General features: G+C 38.3%; 1 protein-coding gene across 3 annotated transcripts in view; it reads right to left on the reverse strand.

The window, feature by feature from the left end:
• Positions 1-409: 409 nt before the first annotated feature.
• The window catches only part of usp10 (ubiquitin specific peptidase 10), a 41,948-nt gene continuing 25,086 nt past the window's right edge, over positions 410-17,271 (reverse strand). For 2 of the 3 annotated variants that reach the window (XM_056462393.1, XM_056462391.1), the window contains 8 exons: positions 15,771-15,829; positions 15,584-15,687; positions 12,786-12,885; positions 12,496-12,673; positions 9,744-9,909; positions 8,567-8,711; positions 7,959-8,024; positions 410-3,510 (listed from right to left, as the gene is read on the reverse strand). In XM_056462393.1, the coding sequence (XP_056318368.1) occupies positions 3,323-3,510; positions 7,959-8,024; positions 8,567-8,711; positions 9,744-9,909; positions 12,496-12,673; positions 12,786-12,885; positions 15,584-15,687; positions 15,771-15,829 (1,006 nt within the window). In that variant the 3' untranslated portion in view covers positions 410-3,322. The remainder of the gene's footprint in view (positions 3,511-7,958; positions 8,025-8,566; positions 8,712-9,743; positions 9,910-12,495; positions 12,674-12,785; positions 12,886-15,583; positions 15,688-15,770; positions 15,830-17,271) is intronic. The other variant, XM_056462392.1, reaches the window with a different exon arrangement.

Below are 17,271 nucleotides of genomic sequence, written 5' to 3' on the forward strand. Positions count from 1 at the left end.
TGGCACGTTTTAAATCAACAGCCAAACCAAAAAGGGGAACCTCTTCTGATAACTTTTACAAGACCAACAATAAAGCCACAAAACCCAGGATCTGCACACTGGATGTGCAGGCAGCCAAACGGAGCCACAAATGCATGCAGGACGGCCAGACTGAGTAACAGAGGAGCACAGATGGTTGAACGCCCCACACACACAAAAAAAAAGGGACCGCAAATTTGAAACTCAACCTACATGGGTTACTTACAATACATGCTAAAGAGGAATTGCAAGGATTGGTTTCTCTTTATTTGATGTTTGCTTGTGGTTCTGCGCTGCACATTCCTCAAGAGAGGGGGAGCGAAACATGCGGTGGAGGAGACTACATTGTTTGAACGGCCCCCTTATTGGAAAGGCTCTGGATGTATAGAAATAAAGCTCTGCCACAATTTATTTTTTATTTGAACAGTTGACAAAAAAAAAAAAAAGTAGAAGGCTGAAGGCCAAGGATGAGGACACAGCATATAGTTTGTATTTAGCTCAATTTTTCCCAACGCATCAAGATCTCAGCAGACACAAGGGGTTAGGAAGCACAAACTGAAAAGACAAACATCTTCTGAACTATACACCAGGACTTTTCCCCTGACCGACATTACTGAAGGAAGAGAAAGAAACCGTCTCAAGGGTTGAACTAATACATGGAAACCAGATCTCCCCCTTGAAACGCACAAGAGAAAACAAACAAGAGACGGCGTTTAAACCAACACTCAGAAACTGTTTTTTTCTTTCCAAAAAAAGCTCCTCCTCATGAGTCAGCATGTCAACCAAAATCAGGTCAAGTTCTAGAATGGCGCACATGAAGACATCAAAGTTTGGGAGTTGAGAGGGAGGAAGGAAAAAATACTTAATTCGTACATTTCATCTTCTAAGAGGCAGCAGTGTCTGTATATATAAGTTCTGTATCCTTTGGTTTTCACGACAGGGAAAGCGTTCCTTGTGTCCTTCTGTAAATCCAAACAAACCAAATTGAAATAGGAACATGACTTGGCAACTGTAAAAGAAAGCTGAAACTCGACCTCTTGCGAATCCAAGTCAATTCAATGACAAGATACAGCACGGATTTGAAGGAAGTTTCTGACTGGTGTGATAAAATAAGATTGTTCGGATGGATGTGAAATTCATGCTCTGCATTTCTGGAGTGGAAAGATGAGTTCACACACCAGCCTAACCTGTGGTTAGAGGCAGGACTGTGTGAAGAGCTCAAAGGATCGGTTCCTGGAAGCGACGCGTTCACTGCCAACTTCAAAAAGAAACAAGTCTGTGCATTTGTGATTGGCTGAAATGCACCTGATCGCTTGTGTAGCGAGTGGTAAGCCTGAAACATTCTCTGAAAGTTCATTAGCAGGTATATATATTCAGCAACATGCCCACAAGGAATGTGTGCAGATTTCAATCACTCAAAAACCAAACCACTTTTATTTAGCTCATGTGATGATTCGTTCATCTACCAACAACGCTTGAAGTACTCTAAACTTTATTTAACGTCACATTTTCCTCCAAGATCCTGCAAAACAAATTGCATATCTTGCCTGGGCCCCAAGCAAGCTCACTATACACAAATTTATTTCACTTTTCTTTTCTTAAAGGGGTAAGGGGACTGACTTTAAATGCAAAACAAAAAAATGAAATGAAAAATAAGGTCAAGCATAGTACTTACATACCTTTATTCACTGTTGTGCTTTAACCTTGGGTCGATTCTTCTCAAAAATATCAATTTAAATAGAACAGAAATTGAAAGCCAATAGGGAATGAAGTAAAAACAAATTAACTAAATACAATCAGGTATAATATTGATGATGCAAGGTCTCTGAAACAGACGCACCAAACATGATTTGTGCGCATGCGCGGTTGCAAATCAAAGCTGATCTCAGCCTGTGGCAACACAGCCAATCAACTGCAGAGAGACATTTCTTGCGCCCCATTCTGGGATATCATCCTCAGAGCTGCACAGGGAGCCTCAACAAGTACATGACAGGCTGACTGCTCGGAGCGGGCTAACGTACAGAATGAGATGCAGGCTGGATGTATCTCAAAACAGCTCCCTCTCGAAAAATTGGCAGGAGTGGCTCAGTTCTTGCTGCTCTACTGACATCGAGAGGAAGTCAGCGGACACAGCGCATACACTATTCATACAACATACAGAACAGAACTAATGAAGGATGGTGAGAGGGGACGAAAAAAACTGGTTCATGATGGGAGTCTTGGATATCGTTGGTATCCTGCCAGCATGAAAAATTACACAGAAAGCCTAAACAAATAATCGTAAGCCCTACCAGGGAGCTGATCAAGTGACCGCCGGTGATTCAGATTTTAATACTTTTAAAACTTAAATATCTGCAAGAAATGTGCAAACAATGCACACTCTCGCTTGTTTAGTTAGTTTTTTTTTGAATGACTTGTTTCATAGAGCGTGCACAAAGCTTTTGTAATCTTTTACATCCTAAAGCGCATTAAAATTGTAAGATAGCCTAATCCTACACCCAAAAATCACACTGAAGGTCTCAAACGAAGTCAATTTTTTTTTCGTTTTGCAATTCAGCACACTTGCAGCACTCGTTCCCCCCCCCCCCCTCCCGCTTTCATTTCCCATGACTCAAGCGTAAGGATTGAGAGAAATGGGGAAGAGATGTGTGGTGGTGGCGGAGTAGAGTGTCTTGCTTGTGGAGTTGACAAACTCCAAACATTGAGATCTACACAAATTATTTTGGTAGCTTGCTGGTGTTGGCCACTTTGATGCTTTAGTCAAGAATTGAACAGGCTCCACTTAACTGCTGCAAATTAGGCCGACAACTCCTCTTTGCTAAAAGGCAAAACACTTCATATTTTTTTTCCTATGCCATTTTAAAAAAGTAGATTAAACAAAAATCAAAAGAAAGAATGATTTTCTCCAGCAGTCCATCAGCCTCAACTGGTTTGAGTCCTTTCAGCAGGGATCCACACTCTGGCCAGTCAAACAAGGCTGTGGACATTTGCAGTGATTCAGGTCTGTCTCTCCAAACTGGAGCGTTCTGCAGTGCTAACGATTCTCCCCTCGACCGTGTGCAGAGGGGGAAAACACCATTACAGAAAAAGTCTTTAGATACGTCTGATGTCTCTTCCCAAAAAGAAAACAAAAATTGGAAAAGCTGGCTCTCTGGAATAGCAGGGTCAAGGGAAGAAGGGCAATTGTGAAGTCGGGCAGTGTTCCTGTCGAGACACGTGGTTGTGTGTGTGAGATTGTGTGCGTGTCTGCATGTAAACGTGTCAGTGTGAGTGTATGCGTGTTTGTGTTGTAGGAGTATGGTTTCTACATCAGGTCCACACGGCGGTAGTACAGCAGGTAGGCAGTGCGCTCTGCAGTCTGCTTCACCACCTGATGCTGATTGATGATCTTCACCGCCTGGTCATCAATGCGCAGCCAGCCGTTCAGACCGATGTGGAAGACATCTGTAGTGTAGTGGCCACCCGTGGCACTGTTCCCATGGTGATAGACGACTGCAGGAAAACACACCGGATTAAGTATGCAAATCAATTATGTTAAACAGATTTAGCTGTCATCTTACTTCTGAAAATATATTGCTGGAAATAGCCAAGCAGCTGAGACCTGTGTAGTATGATCTTTTACAGTAGCCAAGCAGTCACGAACTCCAGCATTACATAACTCGTGTGATCATGGGTGCCGATAAATCTATATTCTTTTGTCCAGATTGGATTAGTCGCATTTGGGACTAACTTTGATGCCAAACTTGTGTCTAAAACAACGCGAAACAGCTTCATGTTATGCAACACTTGCATTAGGAATCATCTGTTTTAAAACAAGGGGATCTCGAATAGGAAACTAAGCTGTATTATATTATATATTGTGAAAAACCATTAGACAGAATCAGCCTCTTCATAAAAATCACTGCATTGAAGATATTAGGCCCAGCACAAACAGAAACGGATTTACGTAAATTCTAATTAGTTTGAAATCGTTTCAGCCTTTCGCCCAAATGACACCAGAATTGTTGGTGTCCTGAAGACAACTTCAACAATGGAAAGGGATCATGTGTGAACAGGGTCTTTTTGAAAATACGGGTAAATTTGTTCCGGCAATTTTCCAGAAAGAGAAGTTGTAACATTACCGGTAATTTGCCAGAACACTGCTCTGTGTGAACGCAGAAGGAAAAAAATGCTGGAAAGAGCATGTACATGAGTAGAACGGGCTGACGTGAGGAAAGCTCCGCCCAGGCTGGTTGATTGGCACTCCTCATTTGTATTTGATTCATCATTTGCGATGTCAGTTTGAGCATTTGATTTATCAAATAATCATTACAGGTTTATACTGAGTTGATCATGAAAATTAAATATCAAATACATTTGAATTCTCATTTGAGAATGCACTTTGATTCATTATTTGATAGTTTGAGCATTTGATTTCTCATTTGCGTAGTTGTTTTGAGAGTTTGATGCATTACTTAATCGCTTTAGGTACTTAAATTCATTTAAATTTAGTTCGAAAAAAACTTCCATATAAACGTGCTTGCTTTGATATATATGTGCGTTTTCCATTATCACAATCATCTTGCGCAGGAGTCTCAAACTACCGGCCTGTAGGCCATTTACGGCCCGCCCTCTTCCCCCCTCTGGCCTGCAACTGACGTCAAAAATGTAACGAGATTCGGACCCCCCCAAAACACGTTTTTGAATCACTATCATTATTGTGCTGTCGCATTTAGCAACTTGTGGTTTTGACCCCCCACCTATTGGATGTTTAAAGTACTGCACTATTTTATACTGTATTTCAGTTTTACTTTCGGTTTCTCTCAGCGTGCGGTCGAGTGTAACGCACATGCAGGTTTTTGGGCCTGATTTAAACGTTAACGTATGTCCGTAAGTGCTCTATTTTTATTAAAGCTCTATTTTTGTAAATATTCAAGGGTCATTTGATTATTATCAGTTTTATACCATCTGTATTTTGTTGAACAAACACTTTTCATGGCGTACATGTTATGCTGGTGGTATACCAAATATAATAACTTTGCTAATATTCGATTCAAATGGTGCAATCAAATAGATTTTCCTCATATGCGTATTGAGATTTCTATGAAAACGATGTACATTTTACTGTTGGTTGAACTTAACATGTTAAAGTAAATGTGAATATATAATTACTTTCACCCTCTTTGTTGTAGTTTTACAAAAAAGAAAGACATTAAAAATTGCCAGTAAAGTCAGTAAAGCTACCCAATCTGCTTCTGCTGTTCTTGCGTTATCTGCTAATTTAGGTAAAGCAACAATTGGTTGGGACAGAATAATAATATTTATTATTATAATTTTTATGACTATTTAAATGTCAAAAAGCTACTTTAAAACAGCCACAGATATATTTCAGCAGTTGTGTGAAGCTGATTTGCTTCATCACTGGAGAAAGGTGATGCTTGAAATATAAGCATCAGGTCTGTTGTCCTAAGATGCATCAATTACGTCACTGTTTTCTTGTGCTTGAACTTTAAAATGGCCCTCCTATGAATTGTCGGTCACTGAAATGGCCCCCTGCCAATTTGAGTTTGAGATCCCTGATCTTGTGTTTGTTCTTGGCACACTGAAGAGTTCATGCAAATGCTCACTGAATTCTTTGTGTATCCTGTCTGTGTTTGTTAACAGCACCACATAGATAGACGCAAACCTTTAGCAAAAATAAACAAATAAATAAAAAAATTAAATAAAATAAAAAAGGCCTCTGTCATGTGGGCATAGCATTAATTAAAAGATTAATACCCCTGTAATTACACAGCAAAACTTTATTTTACAGCAGCATACTTACCTGCCAGTAAAATTTACTGAAGGGAAGGTGAAATATCTGGCATGCTCTATTAATTAAAGTTCAGAAACAATAATGTCTCTATTGTCCACCCATACCAGATGTTCAAACATAAGAAGAGAGACTTCTGGGAAATTTATTGGTATGGCGACAGTTGCTAGGGATTGCTGGACAGGCTACTTCTTGACAAGCAAAGAACCATTTTTTTTCTTAAGCGAAAATAAACACCCAAAAGCAAATCACTCCTGAAGATGAGGGGAGGGGGGTTGAATATCTCCCGTAAGGGAAGCCCATGTGTATTTAAACAGGTCAGGAATCATGCGCGTGGGCTGAGACAAGAAATACAAGATTTAACTTGTCAGAAATTGGAAGAAGCTGGAAAGATGGAGGTGCATGTCTTGACACAAGACACAAATAGCTCATATAAACCGGATTACAAAAACAAACTGAGTAAGGTCCAAATTAAAAAAGTACTAGCCAGGAAACGTTTTGCACTGCTATATAGTCAAGGCTGATTTATACTTCTGCGTCATGCGTCAACTAAAAAAAATAATAATCAACTATGTGATTGGTCGGCTTGGTAGCGCTGACGAGTGTGGGTGAGAGTGAGAGCCGCACGAGCCCGAAGGAGCGAGTGATTACAAGTGTCGAGTCCTGTGAAGAAGCCCTAGATCAGGGGTGTCGAACTTAGTTCCTGAAGGGCCGCAGCCCTACACAGTTTAGTTCAAACCCTGCTTCAACACACTTGCCTGTAGGTTTAAACAAGCCTGAAAGACTCAATTAGTAAGATCAGGTGTGTTAAGGTAGAGTTGGAAATAAACTGTGCAAAGCTGCAGCCATGCAGAAACTGAGTTTGACACCCCTGCCCTAGATGGAAACTTTTGTTTTGTGTTTACCTTATGATTAAGTTGCTGCACGTCTGCCGGTTCCCGCCTCAAAATGAGTGAGTTTTAGCCACTTTTACAATAAGGTAGCATTTACAAAACAAACAAAACACCAGCGAAGAAACTCGACAGAGGAACAAACACCTACTGCCAGCTAATGTTTCGGAAGTGTTATTGCAGAGCAGCAGAAGTGTAAATGCATGGCAACGCGCAATGCATGCACCATGGGTTACACCGATCACTCGACGCAGAAGTATAAACCAGGCTTTCAGGGCAATTCTTATGCATTAATCTATACAGCAACCTGCATTTGTCTTTCCAATAGTCCTTAAAGTTGCAGTATGTAATTTTGACAACCAGTTGATGAACTAGGTATTGCACAGCTGGTTCAAAACAAACGCATGCGCAGGTTGCCAGATTGACGAGACCAACAGCAGTGTGCCTGACTGTCGAGCCTAAAGGCTGATTTAAACTGTGTTCTAAATAAAAGCAACTTCACGTGATATAAGGAATATTTTTCATATTAAAAGGAGTTTTTATTCTAACCAACACCTGAAATTAGTATTTTAGAAACAGCTTCTGTTTCTTGCTGCTTAAAAACAGAAAACTGACAATGACCACCTCAGGTACACCTCATGTGCTTCATTCAGTGTTAAACGTTAATAATGCGAGTTTGAATGCCATTTTACATGACATTTATTGCCATACTACTGACACCAAAAAAACATTTGAAATTGAACTTAAGAACTGTGAAATAACGCAAATCAACACGTATCAATGATTCAGCATCTATATTTAATCATGTTAAAGAGGTTTAATGCGTATTAATTAATTATAAACCTTACCATATCGTAAGTGAGAGCACTGTTCTGTGCTTCTGAATGGCTGTATTTAAATTTCTGTCGTGTTTCATCTGATGCAAACAGCCAAATTGCGCATCACTGCAAATCTCATCACGTAGCGTGTTGTTAGGACACGGGTTACAATTTAACCTGCTTTAGCATTGTTTTTCAGATAGACATGCATGTTCACTTAGCATGTTTCTTAAATATACGGCACCTTTAAACTTCATTCCTGTGACACTTTCATACTACTTTCTCCCCCCACTAGATCTTTCAAAAATTATTACCAAAAAAAAAACATCCAGACGTGTACTAATGTGGCTAATAATGCCAGATGAGAATCCTTTTATGCATTTGTTAAAGAAATGAGGGAAAAAACAAGGATGCATACAAAAGAAAACAATATATACATACCTGCAAAGAGCCTGTAGGTTCTTTGGCCTTTCATAGTTTTGCCTCTCACGCCCGGTGACAAGAGATCTGAAAATCATGAATCGTTTTATTACTCTATTGCAATAGACTTGCTAGTTCTCAGAGCAAGCGCTGGAAAAATAAATATTCATTGCATGTAGAATACATGACAAAATTCCATCAATTGAATCCAGGGTTTCGTATCTCAACAGAAGCCAGAGGAACAAGGAGACTTGTATTTAGTGTTCGACATGCAGCCTACGTTTATCAGCATGAATCCTTTCACAATAGCGAAGGCATTATGCTGCTCCCTCAGAGCTTTGGTTTATTTTGGTCAGGTTCAATTGAATGGGGAAACCTGGTCTTTTTGCAGGGAGCAAAATTGAGAGCAGATGCATTACAAGTAATGACTTGCCTACTTTAACAATCCATTAGATTTAAGTTTCTAAAGTGATATTGAGTGAAAGCAGCCACACTGGCATGCAGAACATAGGACTATTTCCTCCTGGATGGTCTGTTCCTGTTCAATTAACTAGTTTGTAAAACCTGGTATCAGTTTCATGATATTAGCAGGGTAGCTTCAGTGGAGAACTAAAGAAACAAACAAGTACCTTTGCTGATCTCCAGATCAACAGGGTAATCAATGGTCTTGATCAGTTTCTGACATCCACCAGTCTTCTCAAAGACAAATCTCTTGAGGTGAAGAACCAGCACCGGAGGAAGCTCTTCAAGAGTCACTCTTCGGCTGATCTCAATCTAAAAAAGGTAGAAGAAAAAGAGGGATAGAAATACAAAGTTTTAAGTATCAGTTCTGAGACCTAGGACTTCACATCACAAGCAACAATTGACCCTTCGCAGGCAGTTTGATTGACAGGCAATCCAGCCAATCATAACGTTGATATCTGTGCCCCTGACGCTTTCCATCATGGTCGAGTTCCTTTGGTGATTAACATCAACAAAAAAAGTTACAACGAAGATGCTATGAGACTTGCAACACCGATAGCAGGTAACCAGAAAAGCTGGCCAATCTTTCCAAAAACCTACAGAATTAAAAGTGGTGGATACTATATATGCTTCTAAGGGGTCTGTTCTACAGGTCTGAGATGTGGGTCTGTAGCCTGAGGGTGGTCTGACCCTGGACTCATACATGACCCCACATTGACGTACTCATTTTGAATTATCTATCTTTGCTTTAACCAATCAGATCCTTTTACGCGAGTCGACACCATTTCTGGTTTTCTGTAAGATTATAATTGATGTATTGTTGTATTTTAAGGCAGAAGATCGGCCAGCGAGCAGCGAACCGGAGTTGGGCTGTTCTCTCTTACTTCACCTCATAGAAGACACCATTGACTTCTGCTGCAACATACCTGCGATTCTTGTTAGTCAGACTTGGACAATTACTATAATTCATGTAAGCTAAAGCCTTTGGAATCCAACTAAGTGAACTATAATTCCCATCAAACATCCAATTCACCATCCTGTGACCAACAACCTTTTTGAAATACGATAGTGTGGACGGATCACCATCAACTGCCAATCAATAGTGCTCTCATTAACTTTACTACTGTACAAATGACACAAAAAGCAAGACGTGAGAAGTGTCAAAACTACAAATGAACAACCTGAGGACTAGGAAGATGACAGGCCGCATAGCTTGGATCAACAATTACTTCATCTTTACGGTCTCTTATAAATTTAGATGCATTATAGCTTTGTCTTATTCGAGATTTTAATAATTGACAAGTACATGCCTGTGGGGATAATGTTTAGTGTTAATATTCCCACCTCTTGCTTGCTCTTAGTGGTGTAGCCCTGAACGGACTCCCGCGCCACCAGTACCTCCAGAGCCTCCTGGACCGTGCGGATCTTCTCTGACTGGATGTCTAGCTGCAGCGTGAAAAACGGCTGCAAGGTGGCTGACTCTTTTGAGCTCTGCTGGTACACCACAGATCTAAAATGTTTAAAAGTTTTAAAAGGGGAAAAAAAAAATGAGGTGACCAATCACCAGGGCCAGACACATCCTGCAGACATTTTTGGCCATTTCTGCACAGAATTGTAAAATAAATAAATAAATAAATAAAAATAGATTTATATGGAATAACTGAGTATAGAAACTAAAAACTTACCATAAAATAAAAAACATAACTGAGGTTTACAACAAAAATCCAATTAAAACCCCTTAATTGGTAAGCAAAGTCAATCTCTCAAATAATAGGTTCCCTTTAACATTAAATTACTTTAAAAACTATTTTCTATCTGAGGATATTTGTGAATTTTTGCAGGAACAGATTGCATGTGGAACCGCCAATCAGCTAATAAACGATTGACATATTCATTCAGTTACAAAAACAAAAAGGTACAACTTAATTTATGAACGTAATTATATTTAAAAGACCTGAACTAAGTATACAGGGCTTAGCTATGCAATTAAACTCAATCAGGCAACCAAAAAGTAGATAGCCAAACCATAGCCCCAAACACAGAGAAAAGACTTCACTTAAACCTTGACGCCCCACACATTCAGGCGTCAGTGCTTCTGCAACCACCTTTATTAACTGTGGTGATGGTGAGCCGCAGGGCTTATTATTCTACAGTGAGCTGTTTGTGATGGCTGTAGCCACACAGCTTGGAGGAGCTGAAGGCAGCAGCATGCTCAGCAGGTTCGTCATACCAGTGTGAGTGAAAGAAAATAGGCCAACTGACTCCTAGTGCCATGGCATTTCTTTTACAGAAGATCATTCTTTGCAAAAGTGCTGTCCCACCTTTACAATGACAAAGAGGTCAGGGGTTTTACTGCTACCATTTAAAAGTGGTGTATGTATGATTGACACCTTGTGGTTAAATTAGGTATTGCATTGCAAATTCTAAATGTTTTTTGGGGGGGGGTTAAAGGCTCCTCCTGCTTTAAATTTACGCACATGCAGGTTGCCAGATTGACAAAGTCCAAGTAGGTATCGCTGCAGCCCGGAGACCTCCAAATGGGAGGTATTACACTGCAAGTAGCCCAGGTGACCTCCTAGTGGGAGGGACATACGTCACAGGTGGGCTGGGTTTAGGCAAGGCAAGTTTATTTATATCTCACATTTCATACACAGTGGTAATTCAAAGTGCACAAGTATGAGAAAAATAAAAACAAATAATAAAAATGATTAAAAATACTGATTAAAAACATAAAATGTGGTAAAACAGGTTATAAAAGAATGAAAAAGAAGGGAAAAACAAGTGCCTATTATGTAATAGATCTGTTGAACGTAGCACAGTGCTCATTCTGTAAAGGCACAGCTAAACAGATGTGTTTTCAGTCTTGATTTGAATGTGCCTAATGTTGGAGCACATCTGATCATTTCTGGAAGCTGATTCCAGCAGCGAGGGGAGTAGTTGCTGAAAGCCGATTCACCCTGCTTTGACTGAACTCTTGGAATTTCTAGTTGATATGATCCTAAAGATCTGAGTGATCTGTTAGGTTTGTATTCAGTGAGCATATCTATAATGTATTGAGGTGCTAGGCCATTTAGTGATTTATAGACCAGTAATAATACTTTAAAATCTATTCTGAATGTAACTGGGACCCAGTGTAAAGACCTGAGGACAGGCGTGATGTGCTCTGATTTCCTAGTTCTTGTCAGAATGCTGGCCGCAGCGTTCTGGATGAGCTGCAACAGTCTGTTTTTTTGGGAAGGCCAGTGAGGAGGCCGTTACAGTAATCCACCCTGCTGCTGATAAAAGCATGAACAAGCTTCTCTAAGTCTTCACTGGAAACAAAGCATCTGATTTTTGCAATGTTTTTGAGATGATAGTATGCTGATTTACTGACTGCTTTGACATGACTACTGAAACTCAGATCTGACTCCAGAGTCACACCAAGATTCTTGACCTTATTTTTTGTTGTTTGACCTTTAGAGCCAAGGTACGCATTCACCTTGAGAACCTCATCTCTGTTTAGATAGTGTAGCATCAGGTTACTGAGTTTGGGTTTCTCGTTGGGGTAGGTGTAAATGTTAATAAAACACAACGGGTTTCTGTGAGGTTGGGGTAGGTGTAGACACTCAAAGCACAATATTGGACTCCATGGCATGTACAAAACATTAAATAAATAAAATTTCAAGTTTTGTACAGCCCACTTAGAGCTCAAGTCCCACTCACTTGGAGCTGGCTCCAACCTGTGTTTATACCCTTCTCAGCTGGTCACTTAATGACTTTTACATTTAGTCATTTAGCAGAAAAGACTTTTGATAATAGTTGTATTGTTTACTAATTAAATACCAACTTGTAAATTTTTATAAATCTGCATCTCTGCTTATTTCAGAGTCTGCAACAGTGCTCTTGAGGTTGCGGCCATTTGCACTGGCGGTGCCTTTAAGACAAAAATGGATTATCCTGTTTCCCACCAATGCAACCCAGGGTACCAAAATATAACTGTAAACTGGCAGTGGGCGCAGTTACACAGACCAAAACCTTACACATCAAGTGACTGGATTCTAAAAATTATTGCTGTACCTAAAAACGATTTTGAACATGTGCATTTATTACAGCCTACCTGATATGGCCACCAAATATGTCGGTGATGGGAGTGCGGATGAAATCTGCCTGCCGGGTGATAGAGGTTTTGTTTCTGGGTCCAACCTGTTCCCACTCATCATCACTACCTTCCTCCTTCTCAGCAGGGTCTTCCTCCACACCAGACTGAGACTCGGGCCCATTTGGTGTGGGGGCTTCTGGCCAGACACAAAGACAATTATTTTAAGAAATATGAAGCAGTAAAAAAAACCTAATAAATCCATAGTGGGCAGGATTCCAGTGAAAAGCCTAAAAACAGAAGGAACATACTTTCTTCCTGTGGAGAGATAAGCTTCTTCAGTGCCAGCATTTCCTCATGCAGTCCGTTTAAAATGAAACCAAGGTACTCCTCTGCATCTTCCTGGCGACCCTGAGAAAGACGAAGATCATTAAGAAATGTTAACAGTTCCAGACTGCTCATTCATCAAACTCCCATTATCCCAATATGAAATGAATAACCAGACAGACACTGACTACGTTTACATGGACATCAGTAACCGAATAATTTGCTTTAATCTAAGAGAATAAGACTAAGGTGTTTACATGAGCTGCTTTTTGAGTGTTACTTTCATGATCCTGTTTTACATGTTATAGCACATAATTCGATTAACGTCATCGCACTATCCGCATTTCCTCCGGAGTTTCATTTTATTTTGTGGACTTTAACTGCCATTTCACTTTCATTCACGAACATTTCCTGCACGCCCTCCGTGACAAACGAGATATTGGATGCAACTATGAACTGCTGAAAGTGTTGTTTTAATGAAAGTTCATACCGCATGCTGAATGGAAGAAAAAAAAAACCCTCTGCATTTCACAATGCAGGTGTCTGTGGTCTGCACTGACTCGGTAGGTGCAGAGTGTCAAACTGCATGCGCGCATGTGTGCACATGCATGCGGACTATCATGTTGCAAAAGGCAGCGAAAATTCCTACATGACGGTAATACTTCGATTAGGTTGTTTACATGTCTGTAATGCACTTCAATAATGCGACTAAAATCAGCATACTCCACGTCTTAATACAATTTCACTTTAGTTCGATTACGACCTTAATCTGATTCAATTAATATAAAAAAAATAATAATAATAATTATAGCCACTAATCCTACCTAATTATGCCCACTACTAAACCCACTATTAGCTAACTTATCCCACTGTGCAAATGAAATTCAAATCTGTTACTTCAGTAAAAATTCATGTGCACGTGGAAAAGTAAAGTTCTTTTAAGAACTGAAGGTTCATTGCAAAAGCCAACAATGCTTCTCTATACAAATGCAGCAAAACCTTTTGGGACCATCAGGAGTATCCCTTGAATGTCCCTTGTATATTCATCCAGCGTATTCTGTGTTCTGAGAGGACTGTTCGGACAGACTGTCCTCTTCCACATCTGAAAAACTAGGCTTACAGATTCAGCTCAATAACGGCTGAGGAATGCTGTAATTGCAATATCATTAAGCTTTGATGTGCTCATTAGAGGTGTCTGACTCAGGCTGGCGCTCATTCCTCCTTTCATATCTGTCTGCACCCTAACTAACAAAGTCTGAACAAGAAGATCTTGCCCTCAGCAGGCAAAGCACATGCATTCTGAGCTACTAGAATTTGTAGTGCCAATTATAACTAACCATTACAAAATCTAGATCAGAGATGCCCAAACTAGGGGAAAGTTGGCCCATGGTAACCTTTGATTTGGCCTGCCATCCCATCTGTGAAGAGAGGGAGAATGATGGGGATGGTTTAGCGATTGTCAAATTTAATGCAACCCTTTTATTTGTTGTTTTATTGTTAAAGGCCAACTAAAATGAAATGTTTCAATTAAATAGGGTAATCCGATTTTGTTTAAAAAGTACATACCGTCAACCAACAATGCAGCGTTCAGTGAGCAAATCAAGACAAAGGCAGATTCTGCTTGACTAATGTATACAGCATTGAACTCCACTGTTTTTACACTTATAGATTACATTTATTTTACCAAAATAAAATCTTGTTTTGATTTTTAAATATTTAGGACAGTATGGTCTGACTTTGCTTAGACAAATATCTTGTCACTTAACAGAAATAATATAGAGTATAGAATATAAAGTCATGGTGCAGTGGAAAAAAAATTAATATTGTGTATGACTCCCTTGAGCTTGGAGGACTGCATCCAGACATTTCTGCAATGACTCCAATAACTTATTAATAAAGTCATCTGGAATGGCATAGAAAGCGTTCTTGCAGATCTCTCGCAAACCCCCATTCTGAATGTGACGCAAAACAATGATTTTTCCTTCACCAAACTTGACTGATTTCTGTGACAATCTTGGCTCCATGTGGGTTGCAATAGGTCTTCTGCAGTATTTGTGATTATTGGTATGCAGTTCAACAGATTATTCCAAATGATCAACTTCAAGTCAAGTCAATATTTGTTGCTCTTACAACTGGGATGGACTTTAGTCAGGTAGTGTAGATTTTCTTCTTACTCCTCATATCAACCCTCCTGTAGACTTAGAACTCTATAATAGCTGTTCGTCCACTGGGTCAAAAATGACCCGCCTTCAGTAAACCTCTAAAAACAAAGCATCTACATTTTATTTCAATCCTTAATTCTATTTAGCATGGATGAAAAACTCAACTTCATCACAAACTCTGCGAACGTCTGAGTTTTCCTCATCAGTGTGGAGTATTTCAAAGTTTAATGAGTAGGCAACACTCATTTTTGACTCAAGTAAAAGGTGTATTTTCCAATGCTATAATGTTCCGGTTTAAGTGTAAAACATTAGCAAAACAGTATTTACAAAAGTTAAAGCAGTAGACATTGTTAGTGTGTGTTGTCAGTTCGAGTCTGTCAATATTTTGTGGTGTAAAAACGTATTTATAGATAGGATAAGCGTTGTACCATACATGTGTACAGCCTTTGTGAAAACAGAAAATGATTTCCTTATTTCTAACACTGGGGTCATTTTAGAAAACGGCACCAAATTTCAAAACATTGTTTAGGGTTTTTTTCCCCACTGTTAAAATGGTGCACTGCTGGGACCTTATCAAATAACAGGCTTTATTGAAAACGGTCCATCATTTGGCTGCTTACCTTCTCCGACAGGCTTGATTTGATGAGGGTGAGGAGTTTATAGACGTATGTGGGTTCAAAAGGAGCTCCCACTCGAAGGTCTTTCAAGATCTTCTCTCCAGCAGCTACAAGCAAAGCAAGTGATATAACATGTGAATTCAAGAAGGGGTTTGAGAAGACGCATTTTTCTTAACTCTAGACACATTACCTTGCTGTTTAGCCTTTGAAGGGACAGGCATGTTGCTGAACTCATTCACAAGCCGAATACTACAAGAGAAAAGCATACAGTCAAACAGCTACACAAAAATACTCACTGCATGTACTAAATGGTTTCACTCATCAAAAAGCAGGATCCTTTTAGCATCCAGGGCTGAACTCCAAATGTTTACAGCAATTTATTAATGTGGAAAATAGATAGCAAGATGAGACTTCATTTGCAGGTTCTTGCACAAGCTTTTGCAGTCAGACAGAATTGTTTAAGCTAGTCAGGTCAACAGATTTCAAATAAAAAGATAGTCCATCTGACTTGATTTATAGTTTTTTCCATCTCATTTTAAAACTTGGAAAGCAACCAAAAATAAAAGACCATTCATTTATTATGAACAAGTTTGGCATCCTTATACAAACAGATGCTCCCGATTATATAACACTTCAGTTAAAAACAAGATTCACTGCTTTATCTTTCAGGTTGGATGAGCCAAGTTTAAAACAGCTGTATGGAGCAGACTACAGTTTCAGTTTTTTCCCCTTCCAAGCACAGTGTGTGTGTGTATGTGTATGTGTATGTGTGTGTGTGTGTGTGTGTGTGTGTGTGTGTGTGTGTGTGTGTGTGTGTGTGTGTGTGTGTGTATGCATGCATGCATGCGTGTATGCATGCATGCATGCATGCATGCATGCATGCATATATATATATATGCATATATATATATATATATATATATATATGCATATATATATATATATATATATATATATATATATATATATATATATATATATATATATATATATATGCATATATATATGCATATATATATGCATATATATATATATATATATATATATATATATATATATATATATGCATATATATATATATATATATATATATATATGCATATATATATATATATATATATGCATATATATATATATATATATATATATATATATATATATATATATATATATATGCATATATATATATATATATATATATATATATATATATATATATATATATATATATGCATATATATATATATATATATATATATATATATATATATATATATATATATATATATATATATATATATATATATATATATATATATGCATATATATATATATGCATATATATATATATATATATATATATATATATATATATGCATATATATATATATATATATATATATATATATATATATATATATATATATATATATATATATATATATATATATATATATATATATATATATATATATATATATATATATATATATATATATAAAAAAGCCATAACACTCAGTACTGCATATTAACGTGCTATGAAAAAGTTTCAATAGATCCAGTACCCCTTCTTGCAGTTCTAGGCATTATTGATTGTTTTAGATAGCTAAAAACAGTACAGAACAAAATATAGTTCCACTTGTCAGTCTACTAGCAAGGTTAATATTATCAAACTGGAAACAGAAAGCTGC

This window comes from Danio aesculapii, chromosome 7 (genome assembly GCF_903798145.1).
Source record: "Danio aesculapii chromosome 7, fDanAes4.1, whole genome shotgun sequence".
NCBI classification, from domain to species: domain Eukaryota; kingdom Metazoa; phylum Chordata; class Actinopteri; order Cypriniformes; family Danionidae; genus Danio; species Danio aesculapii.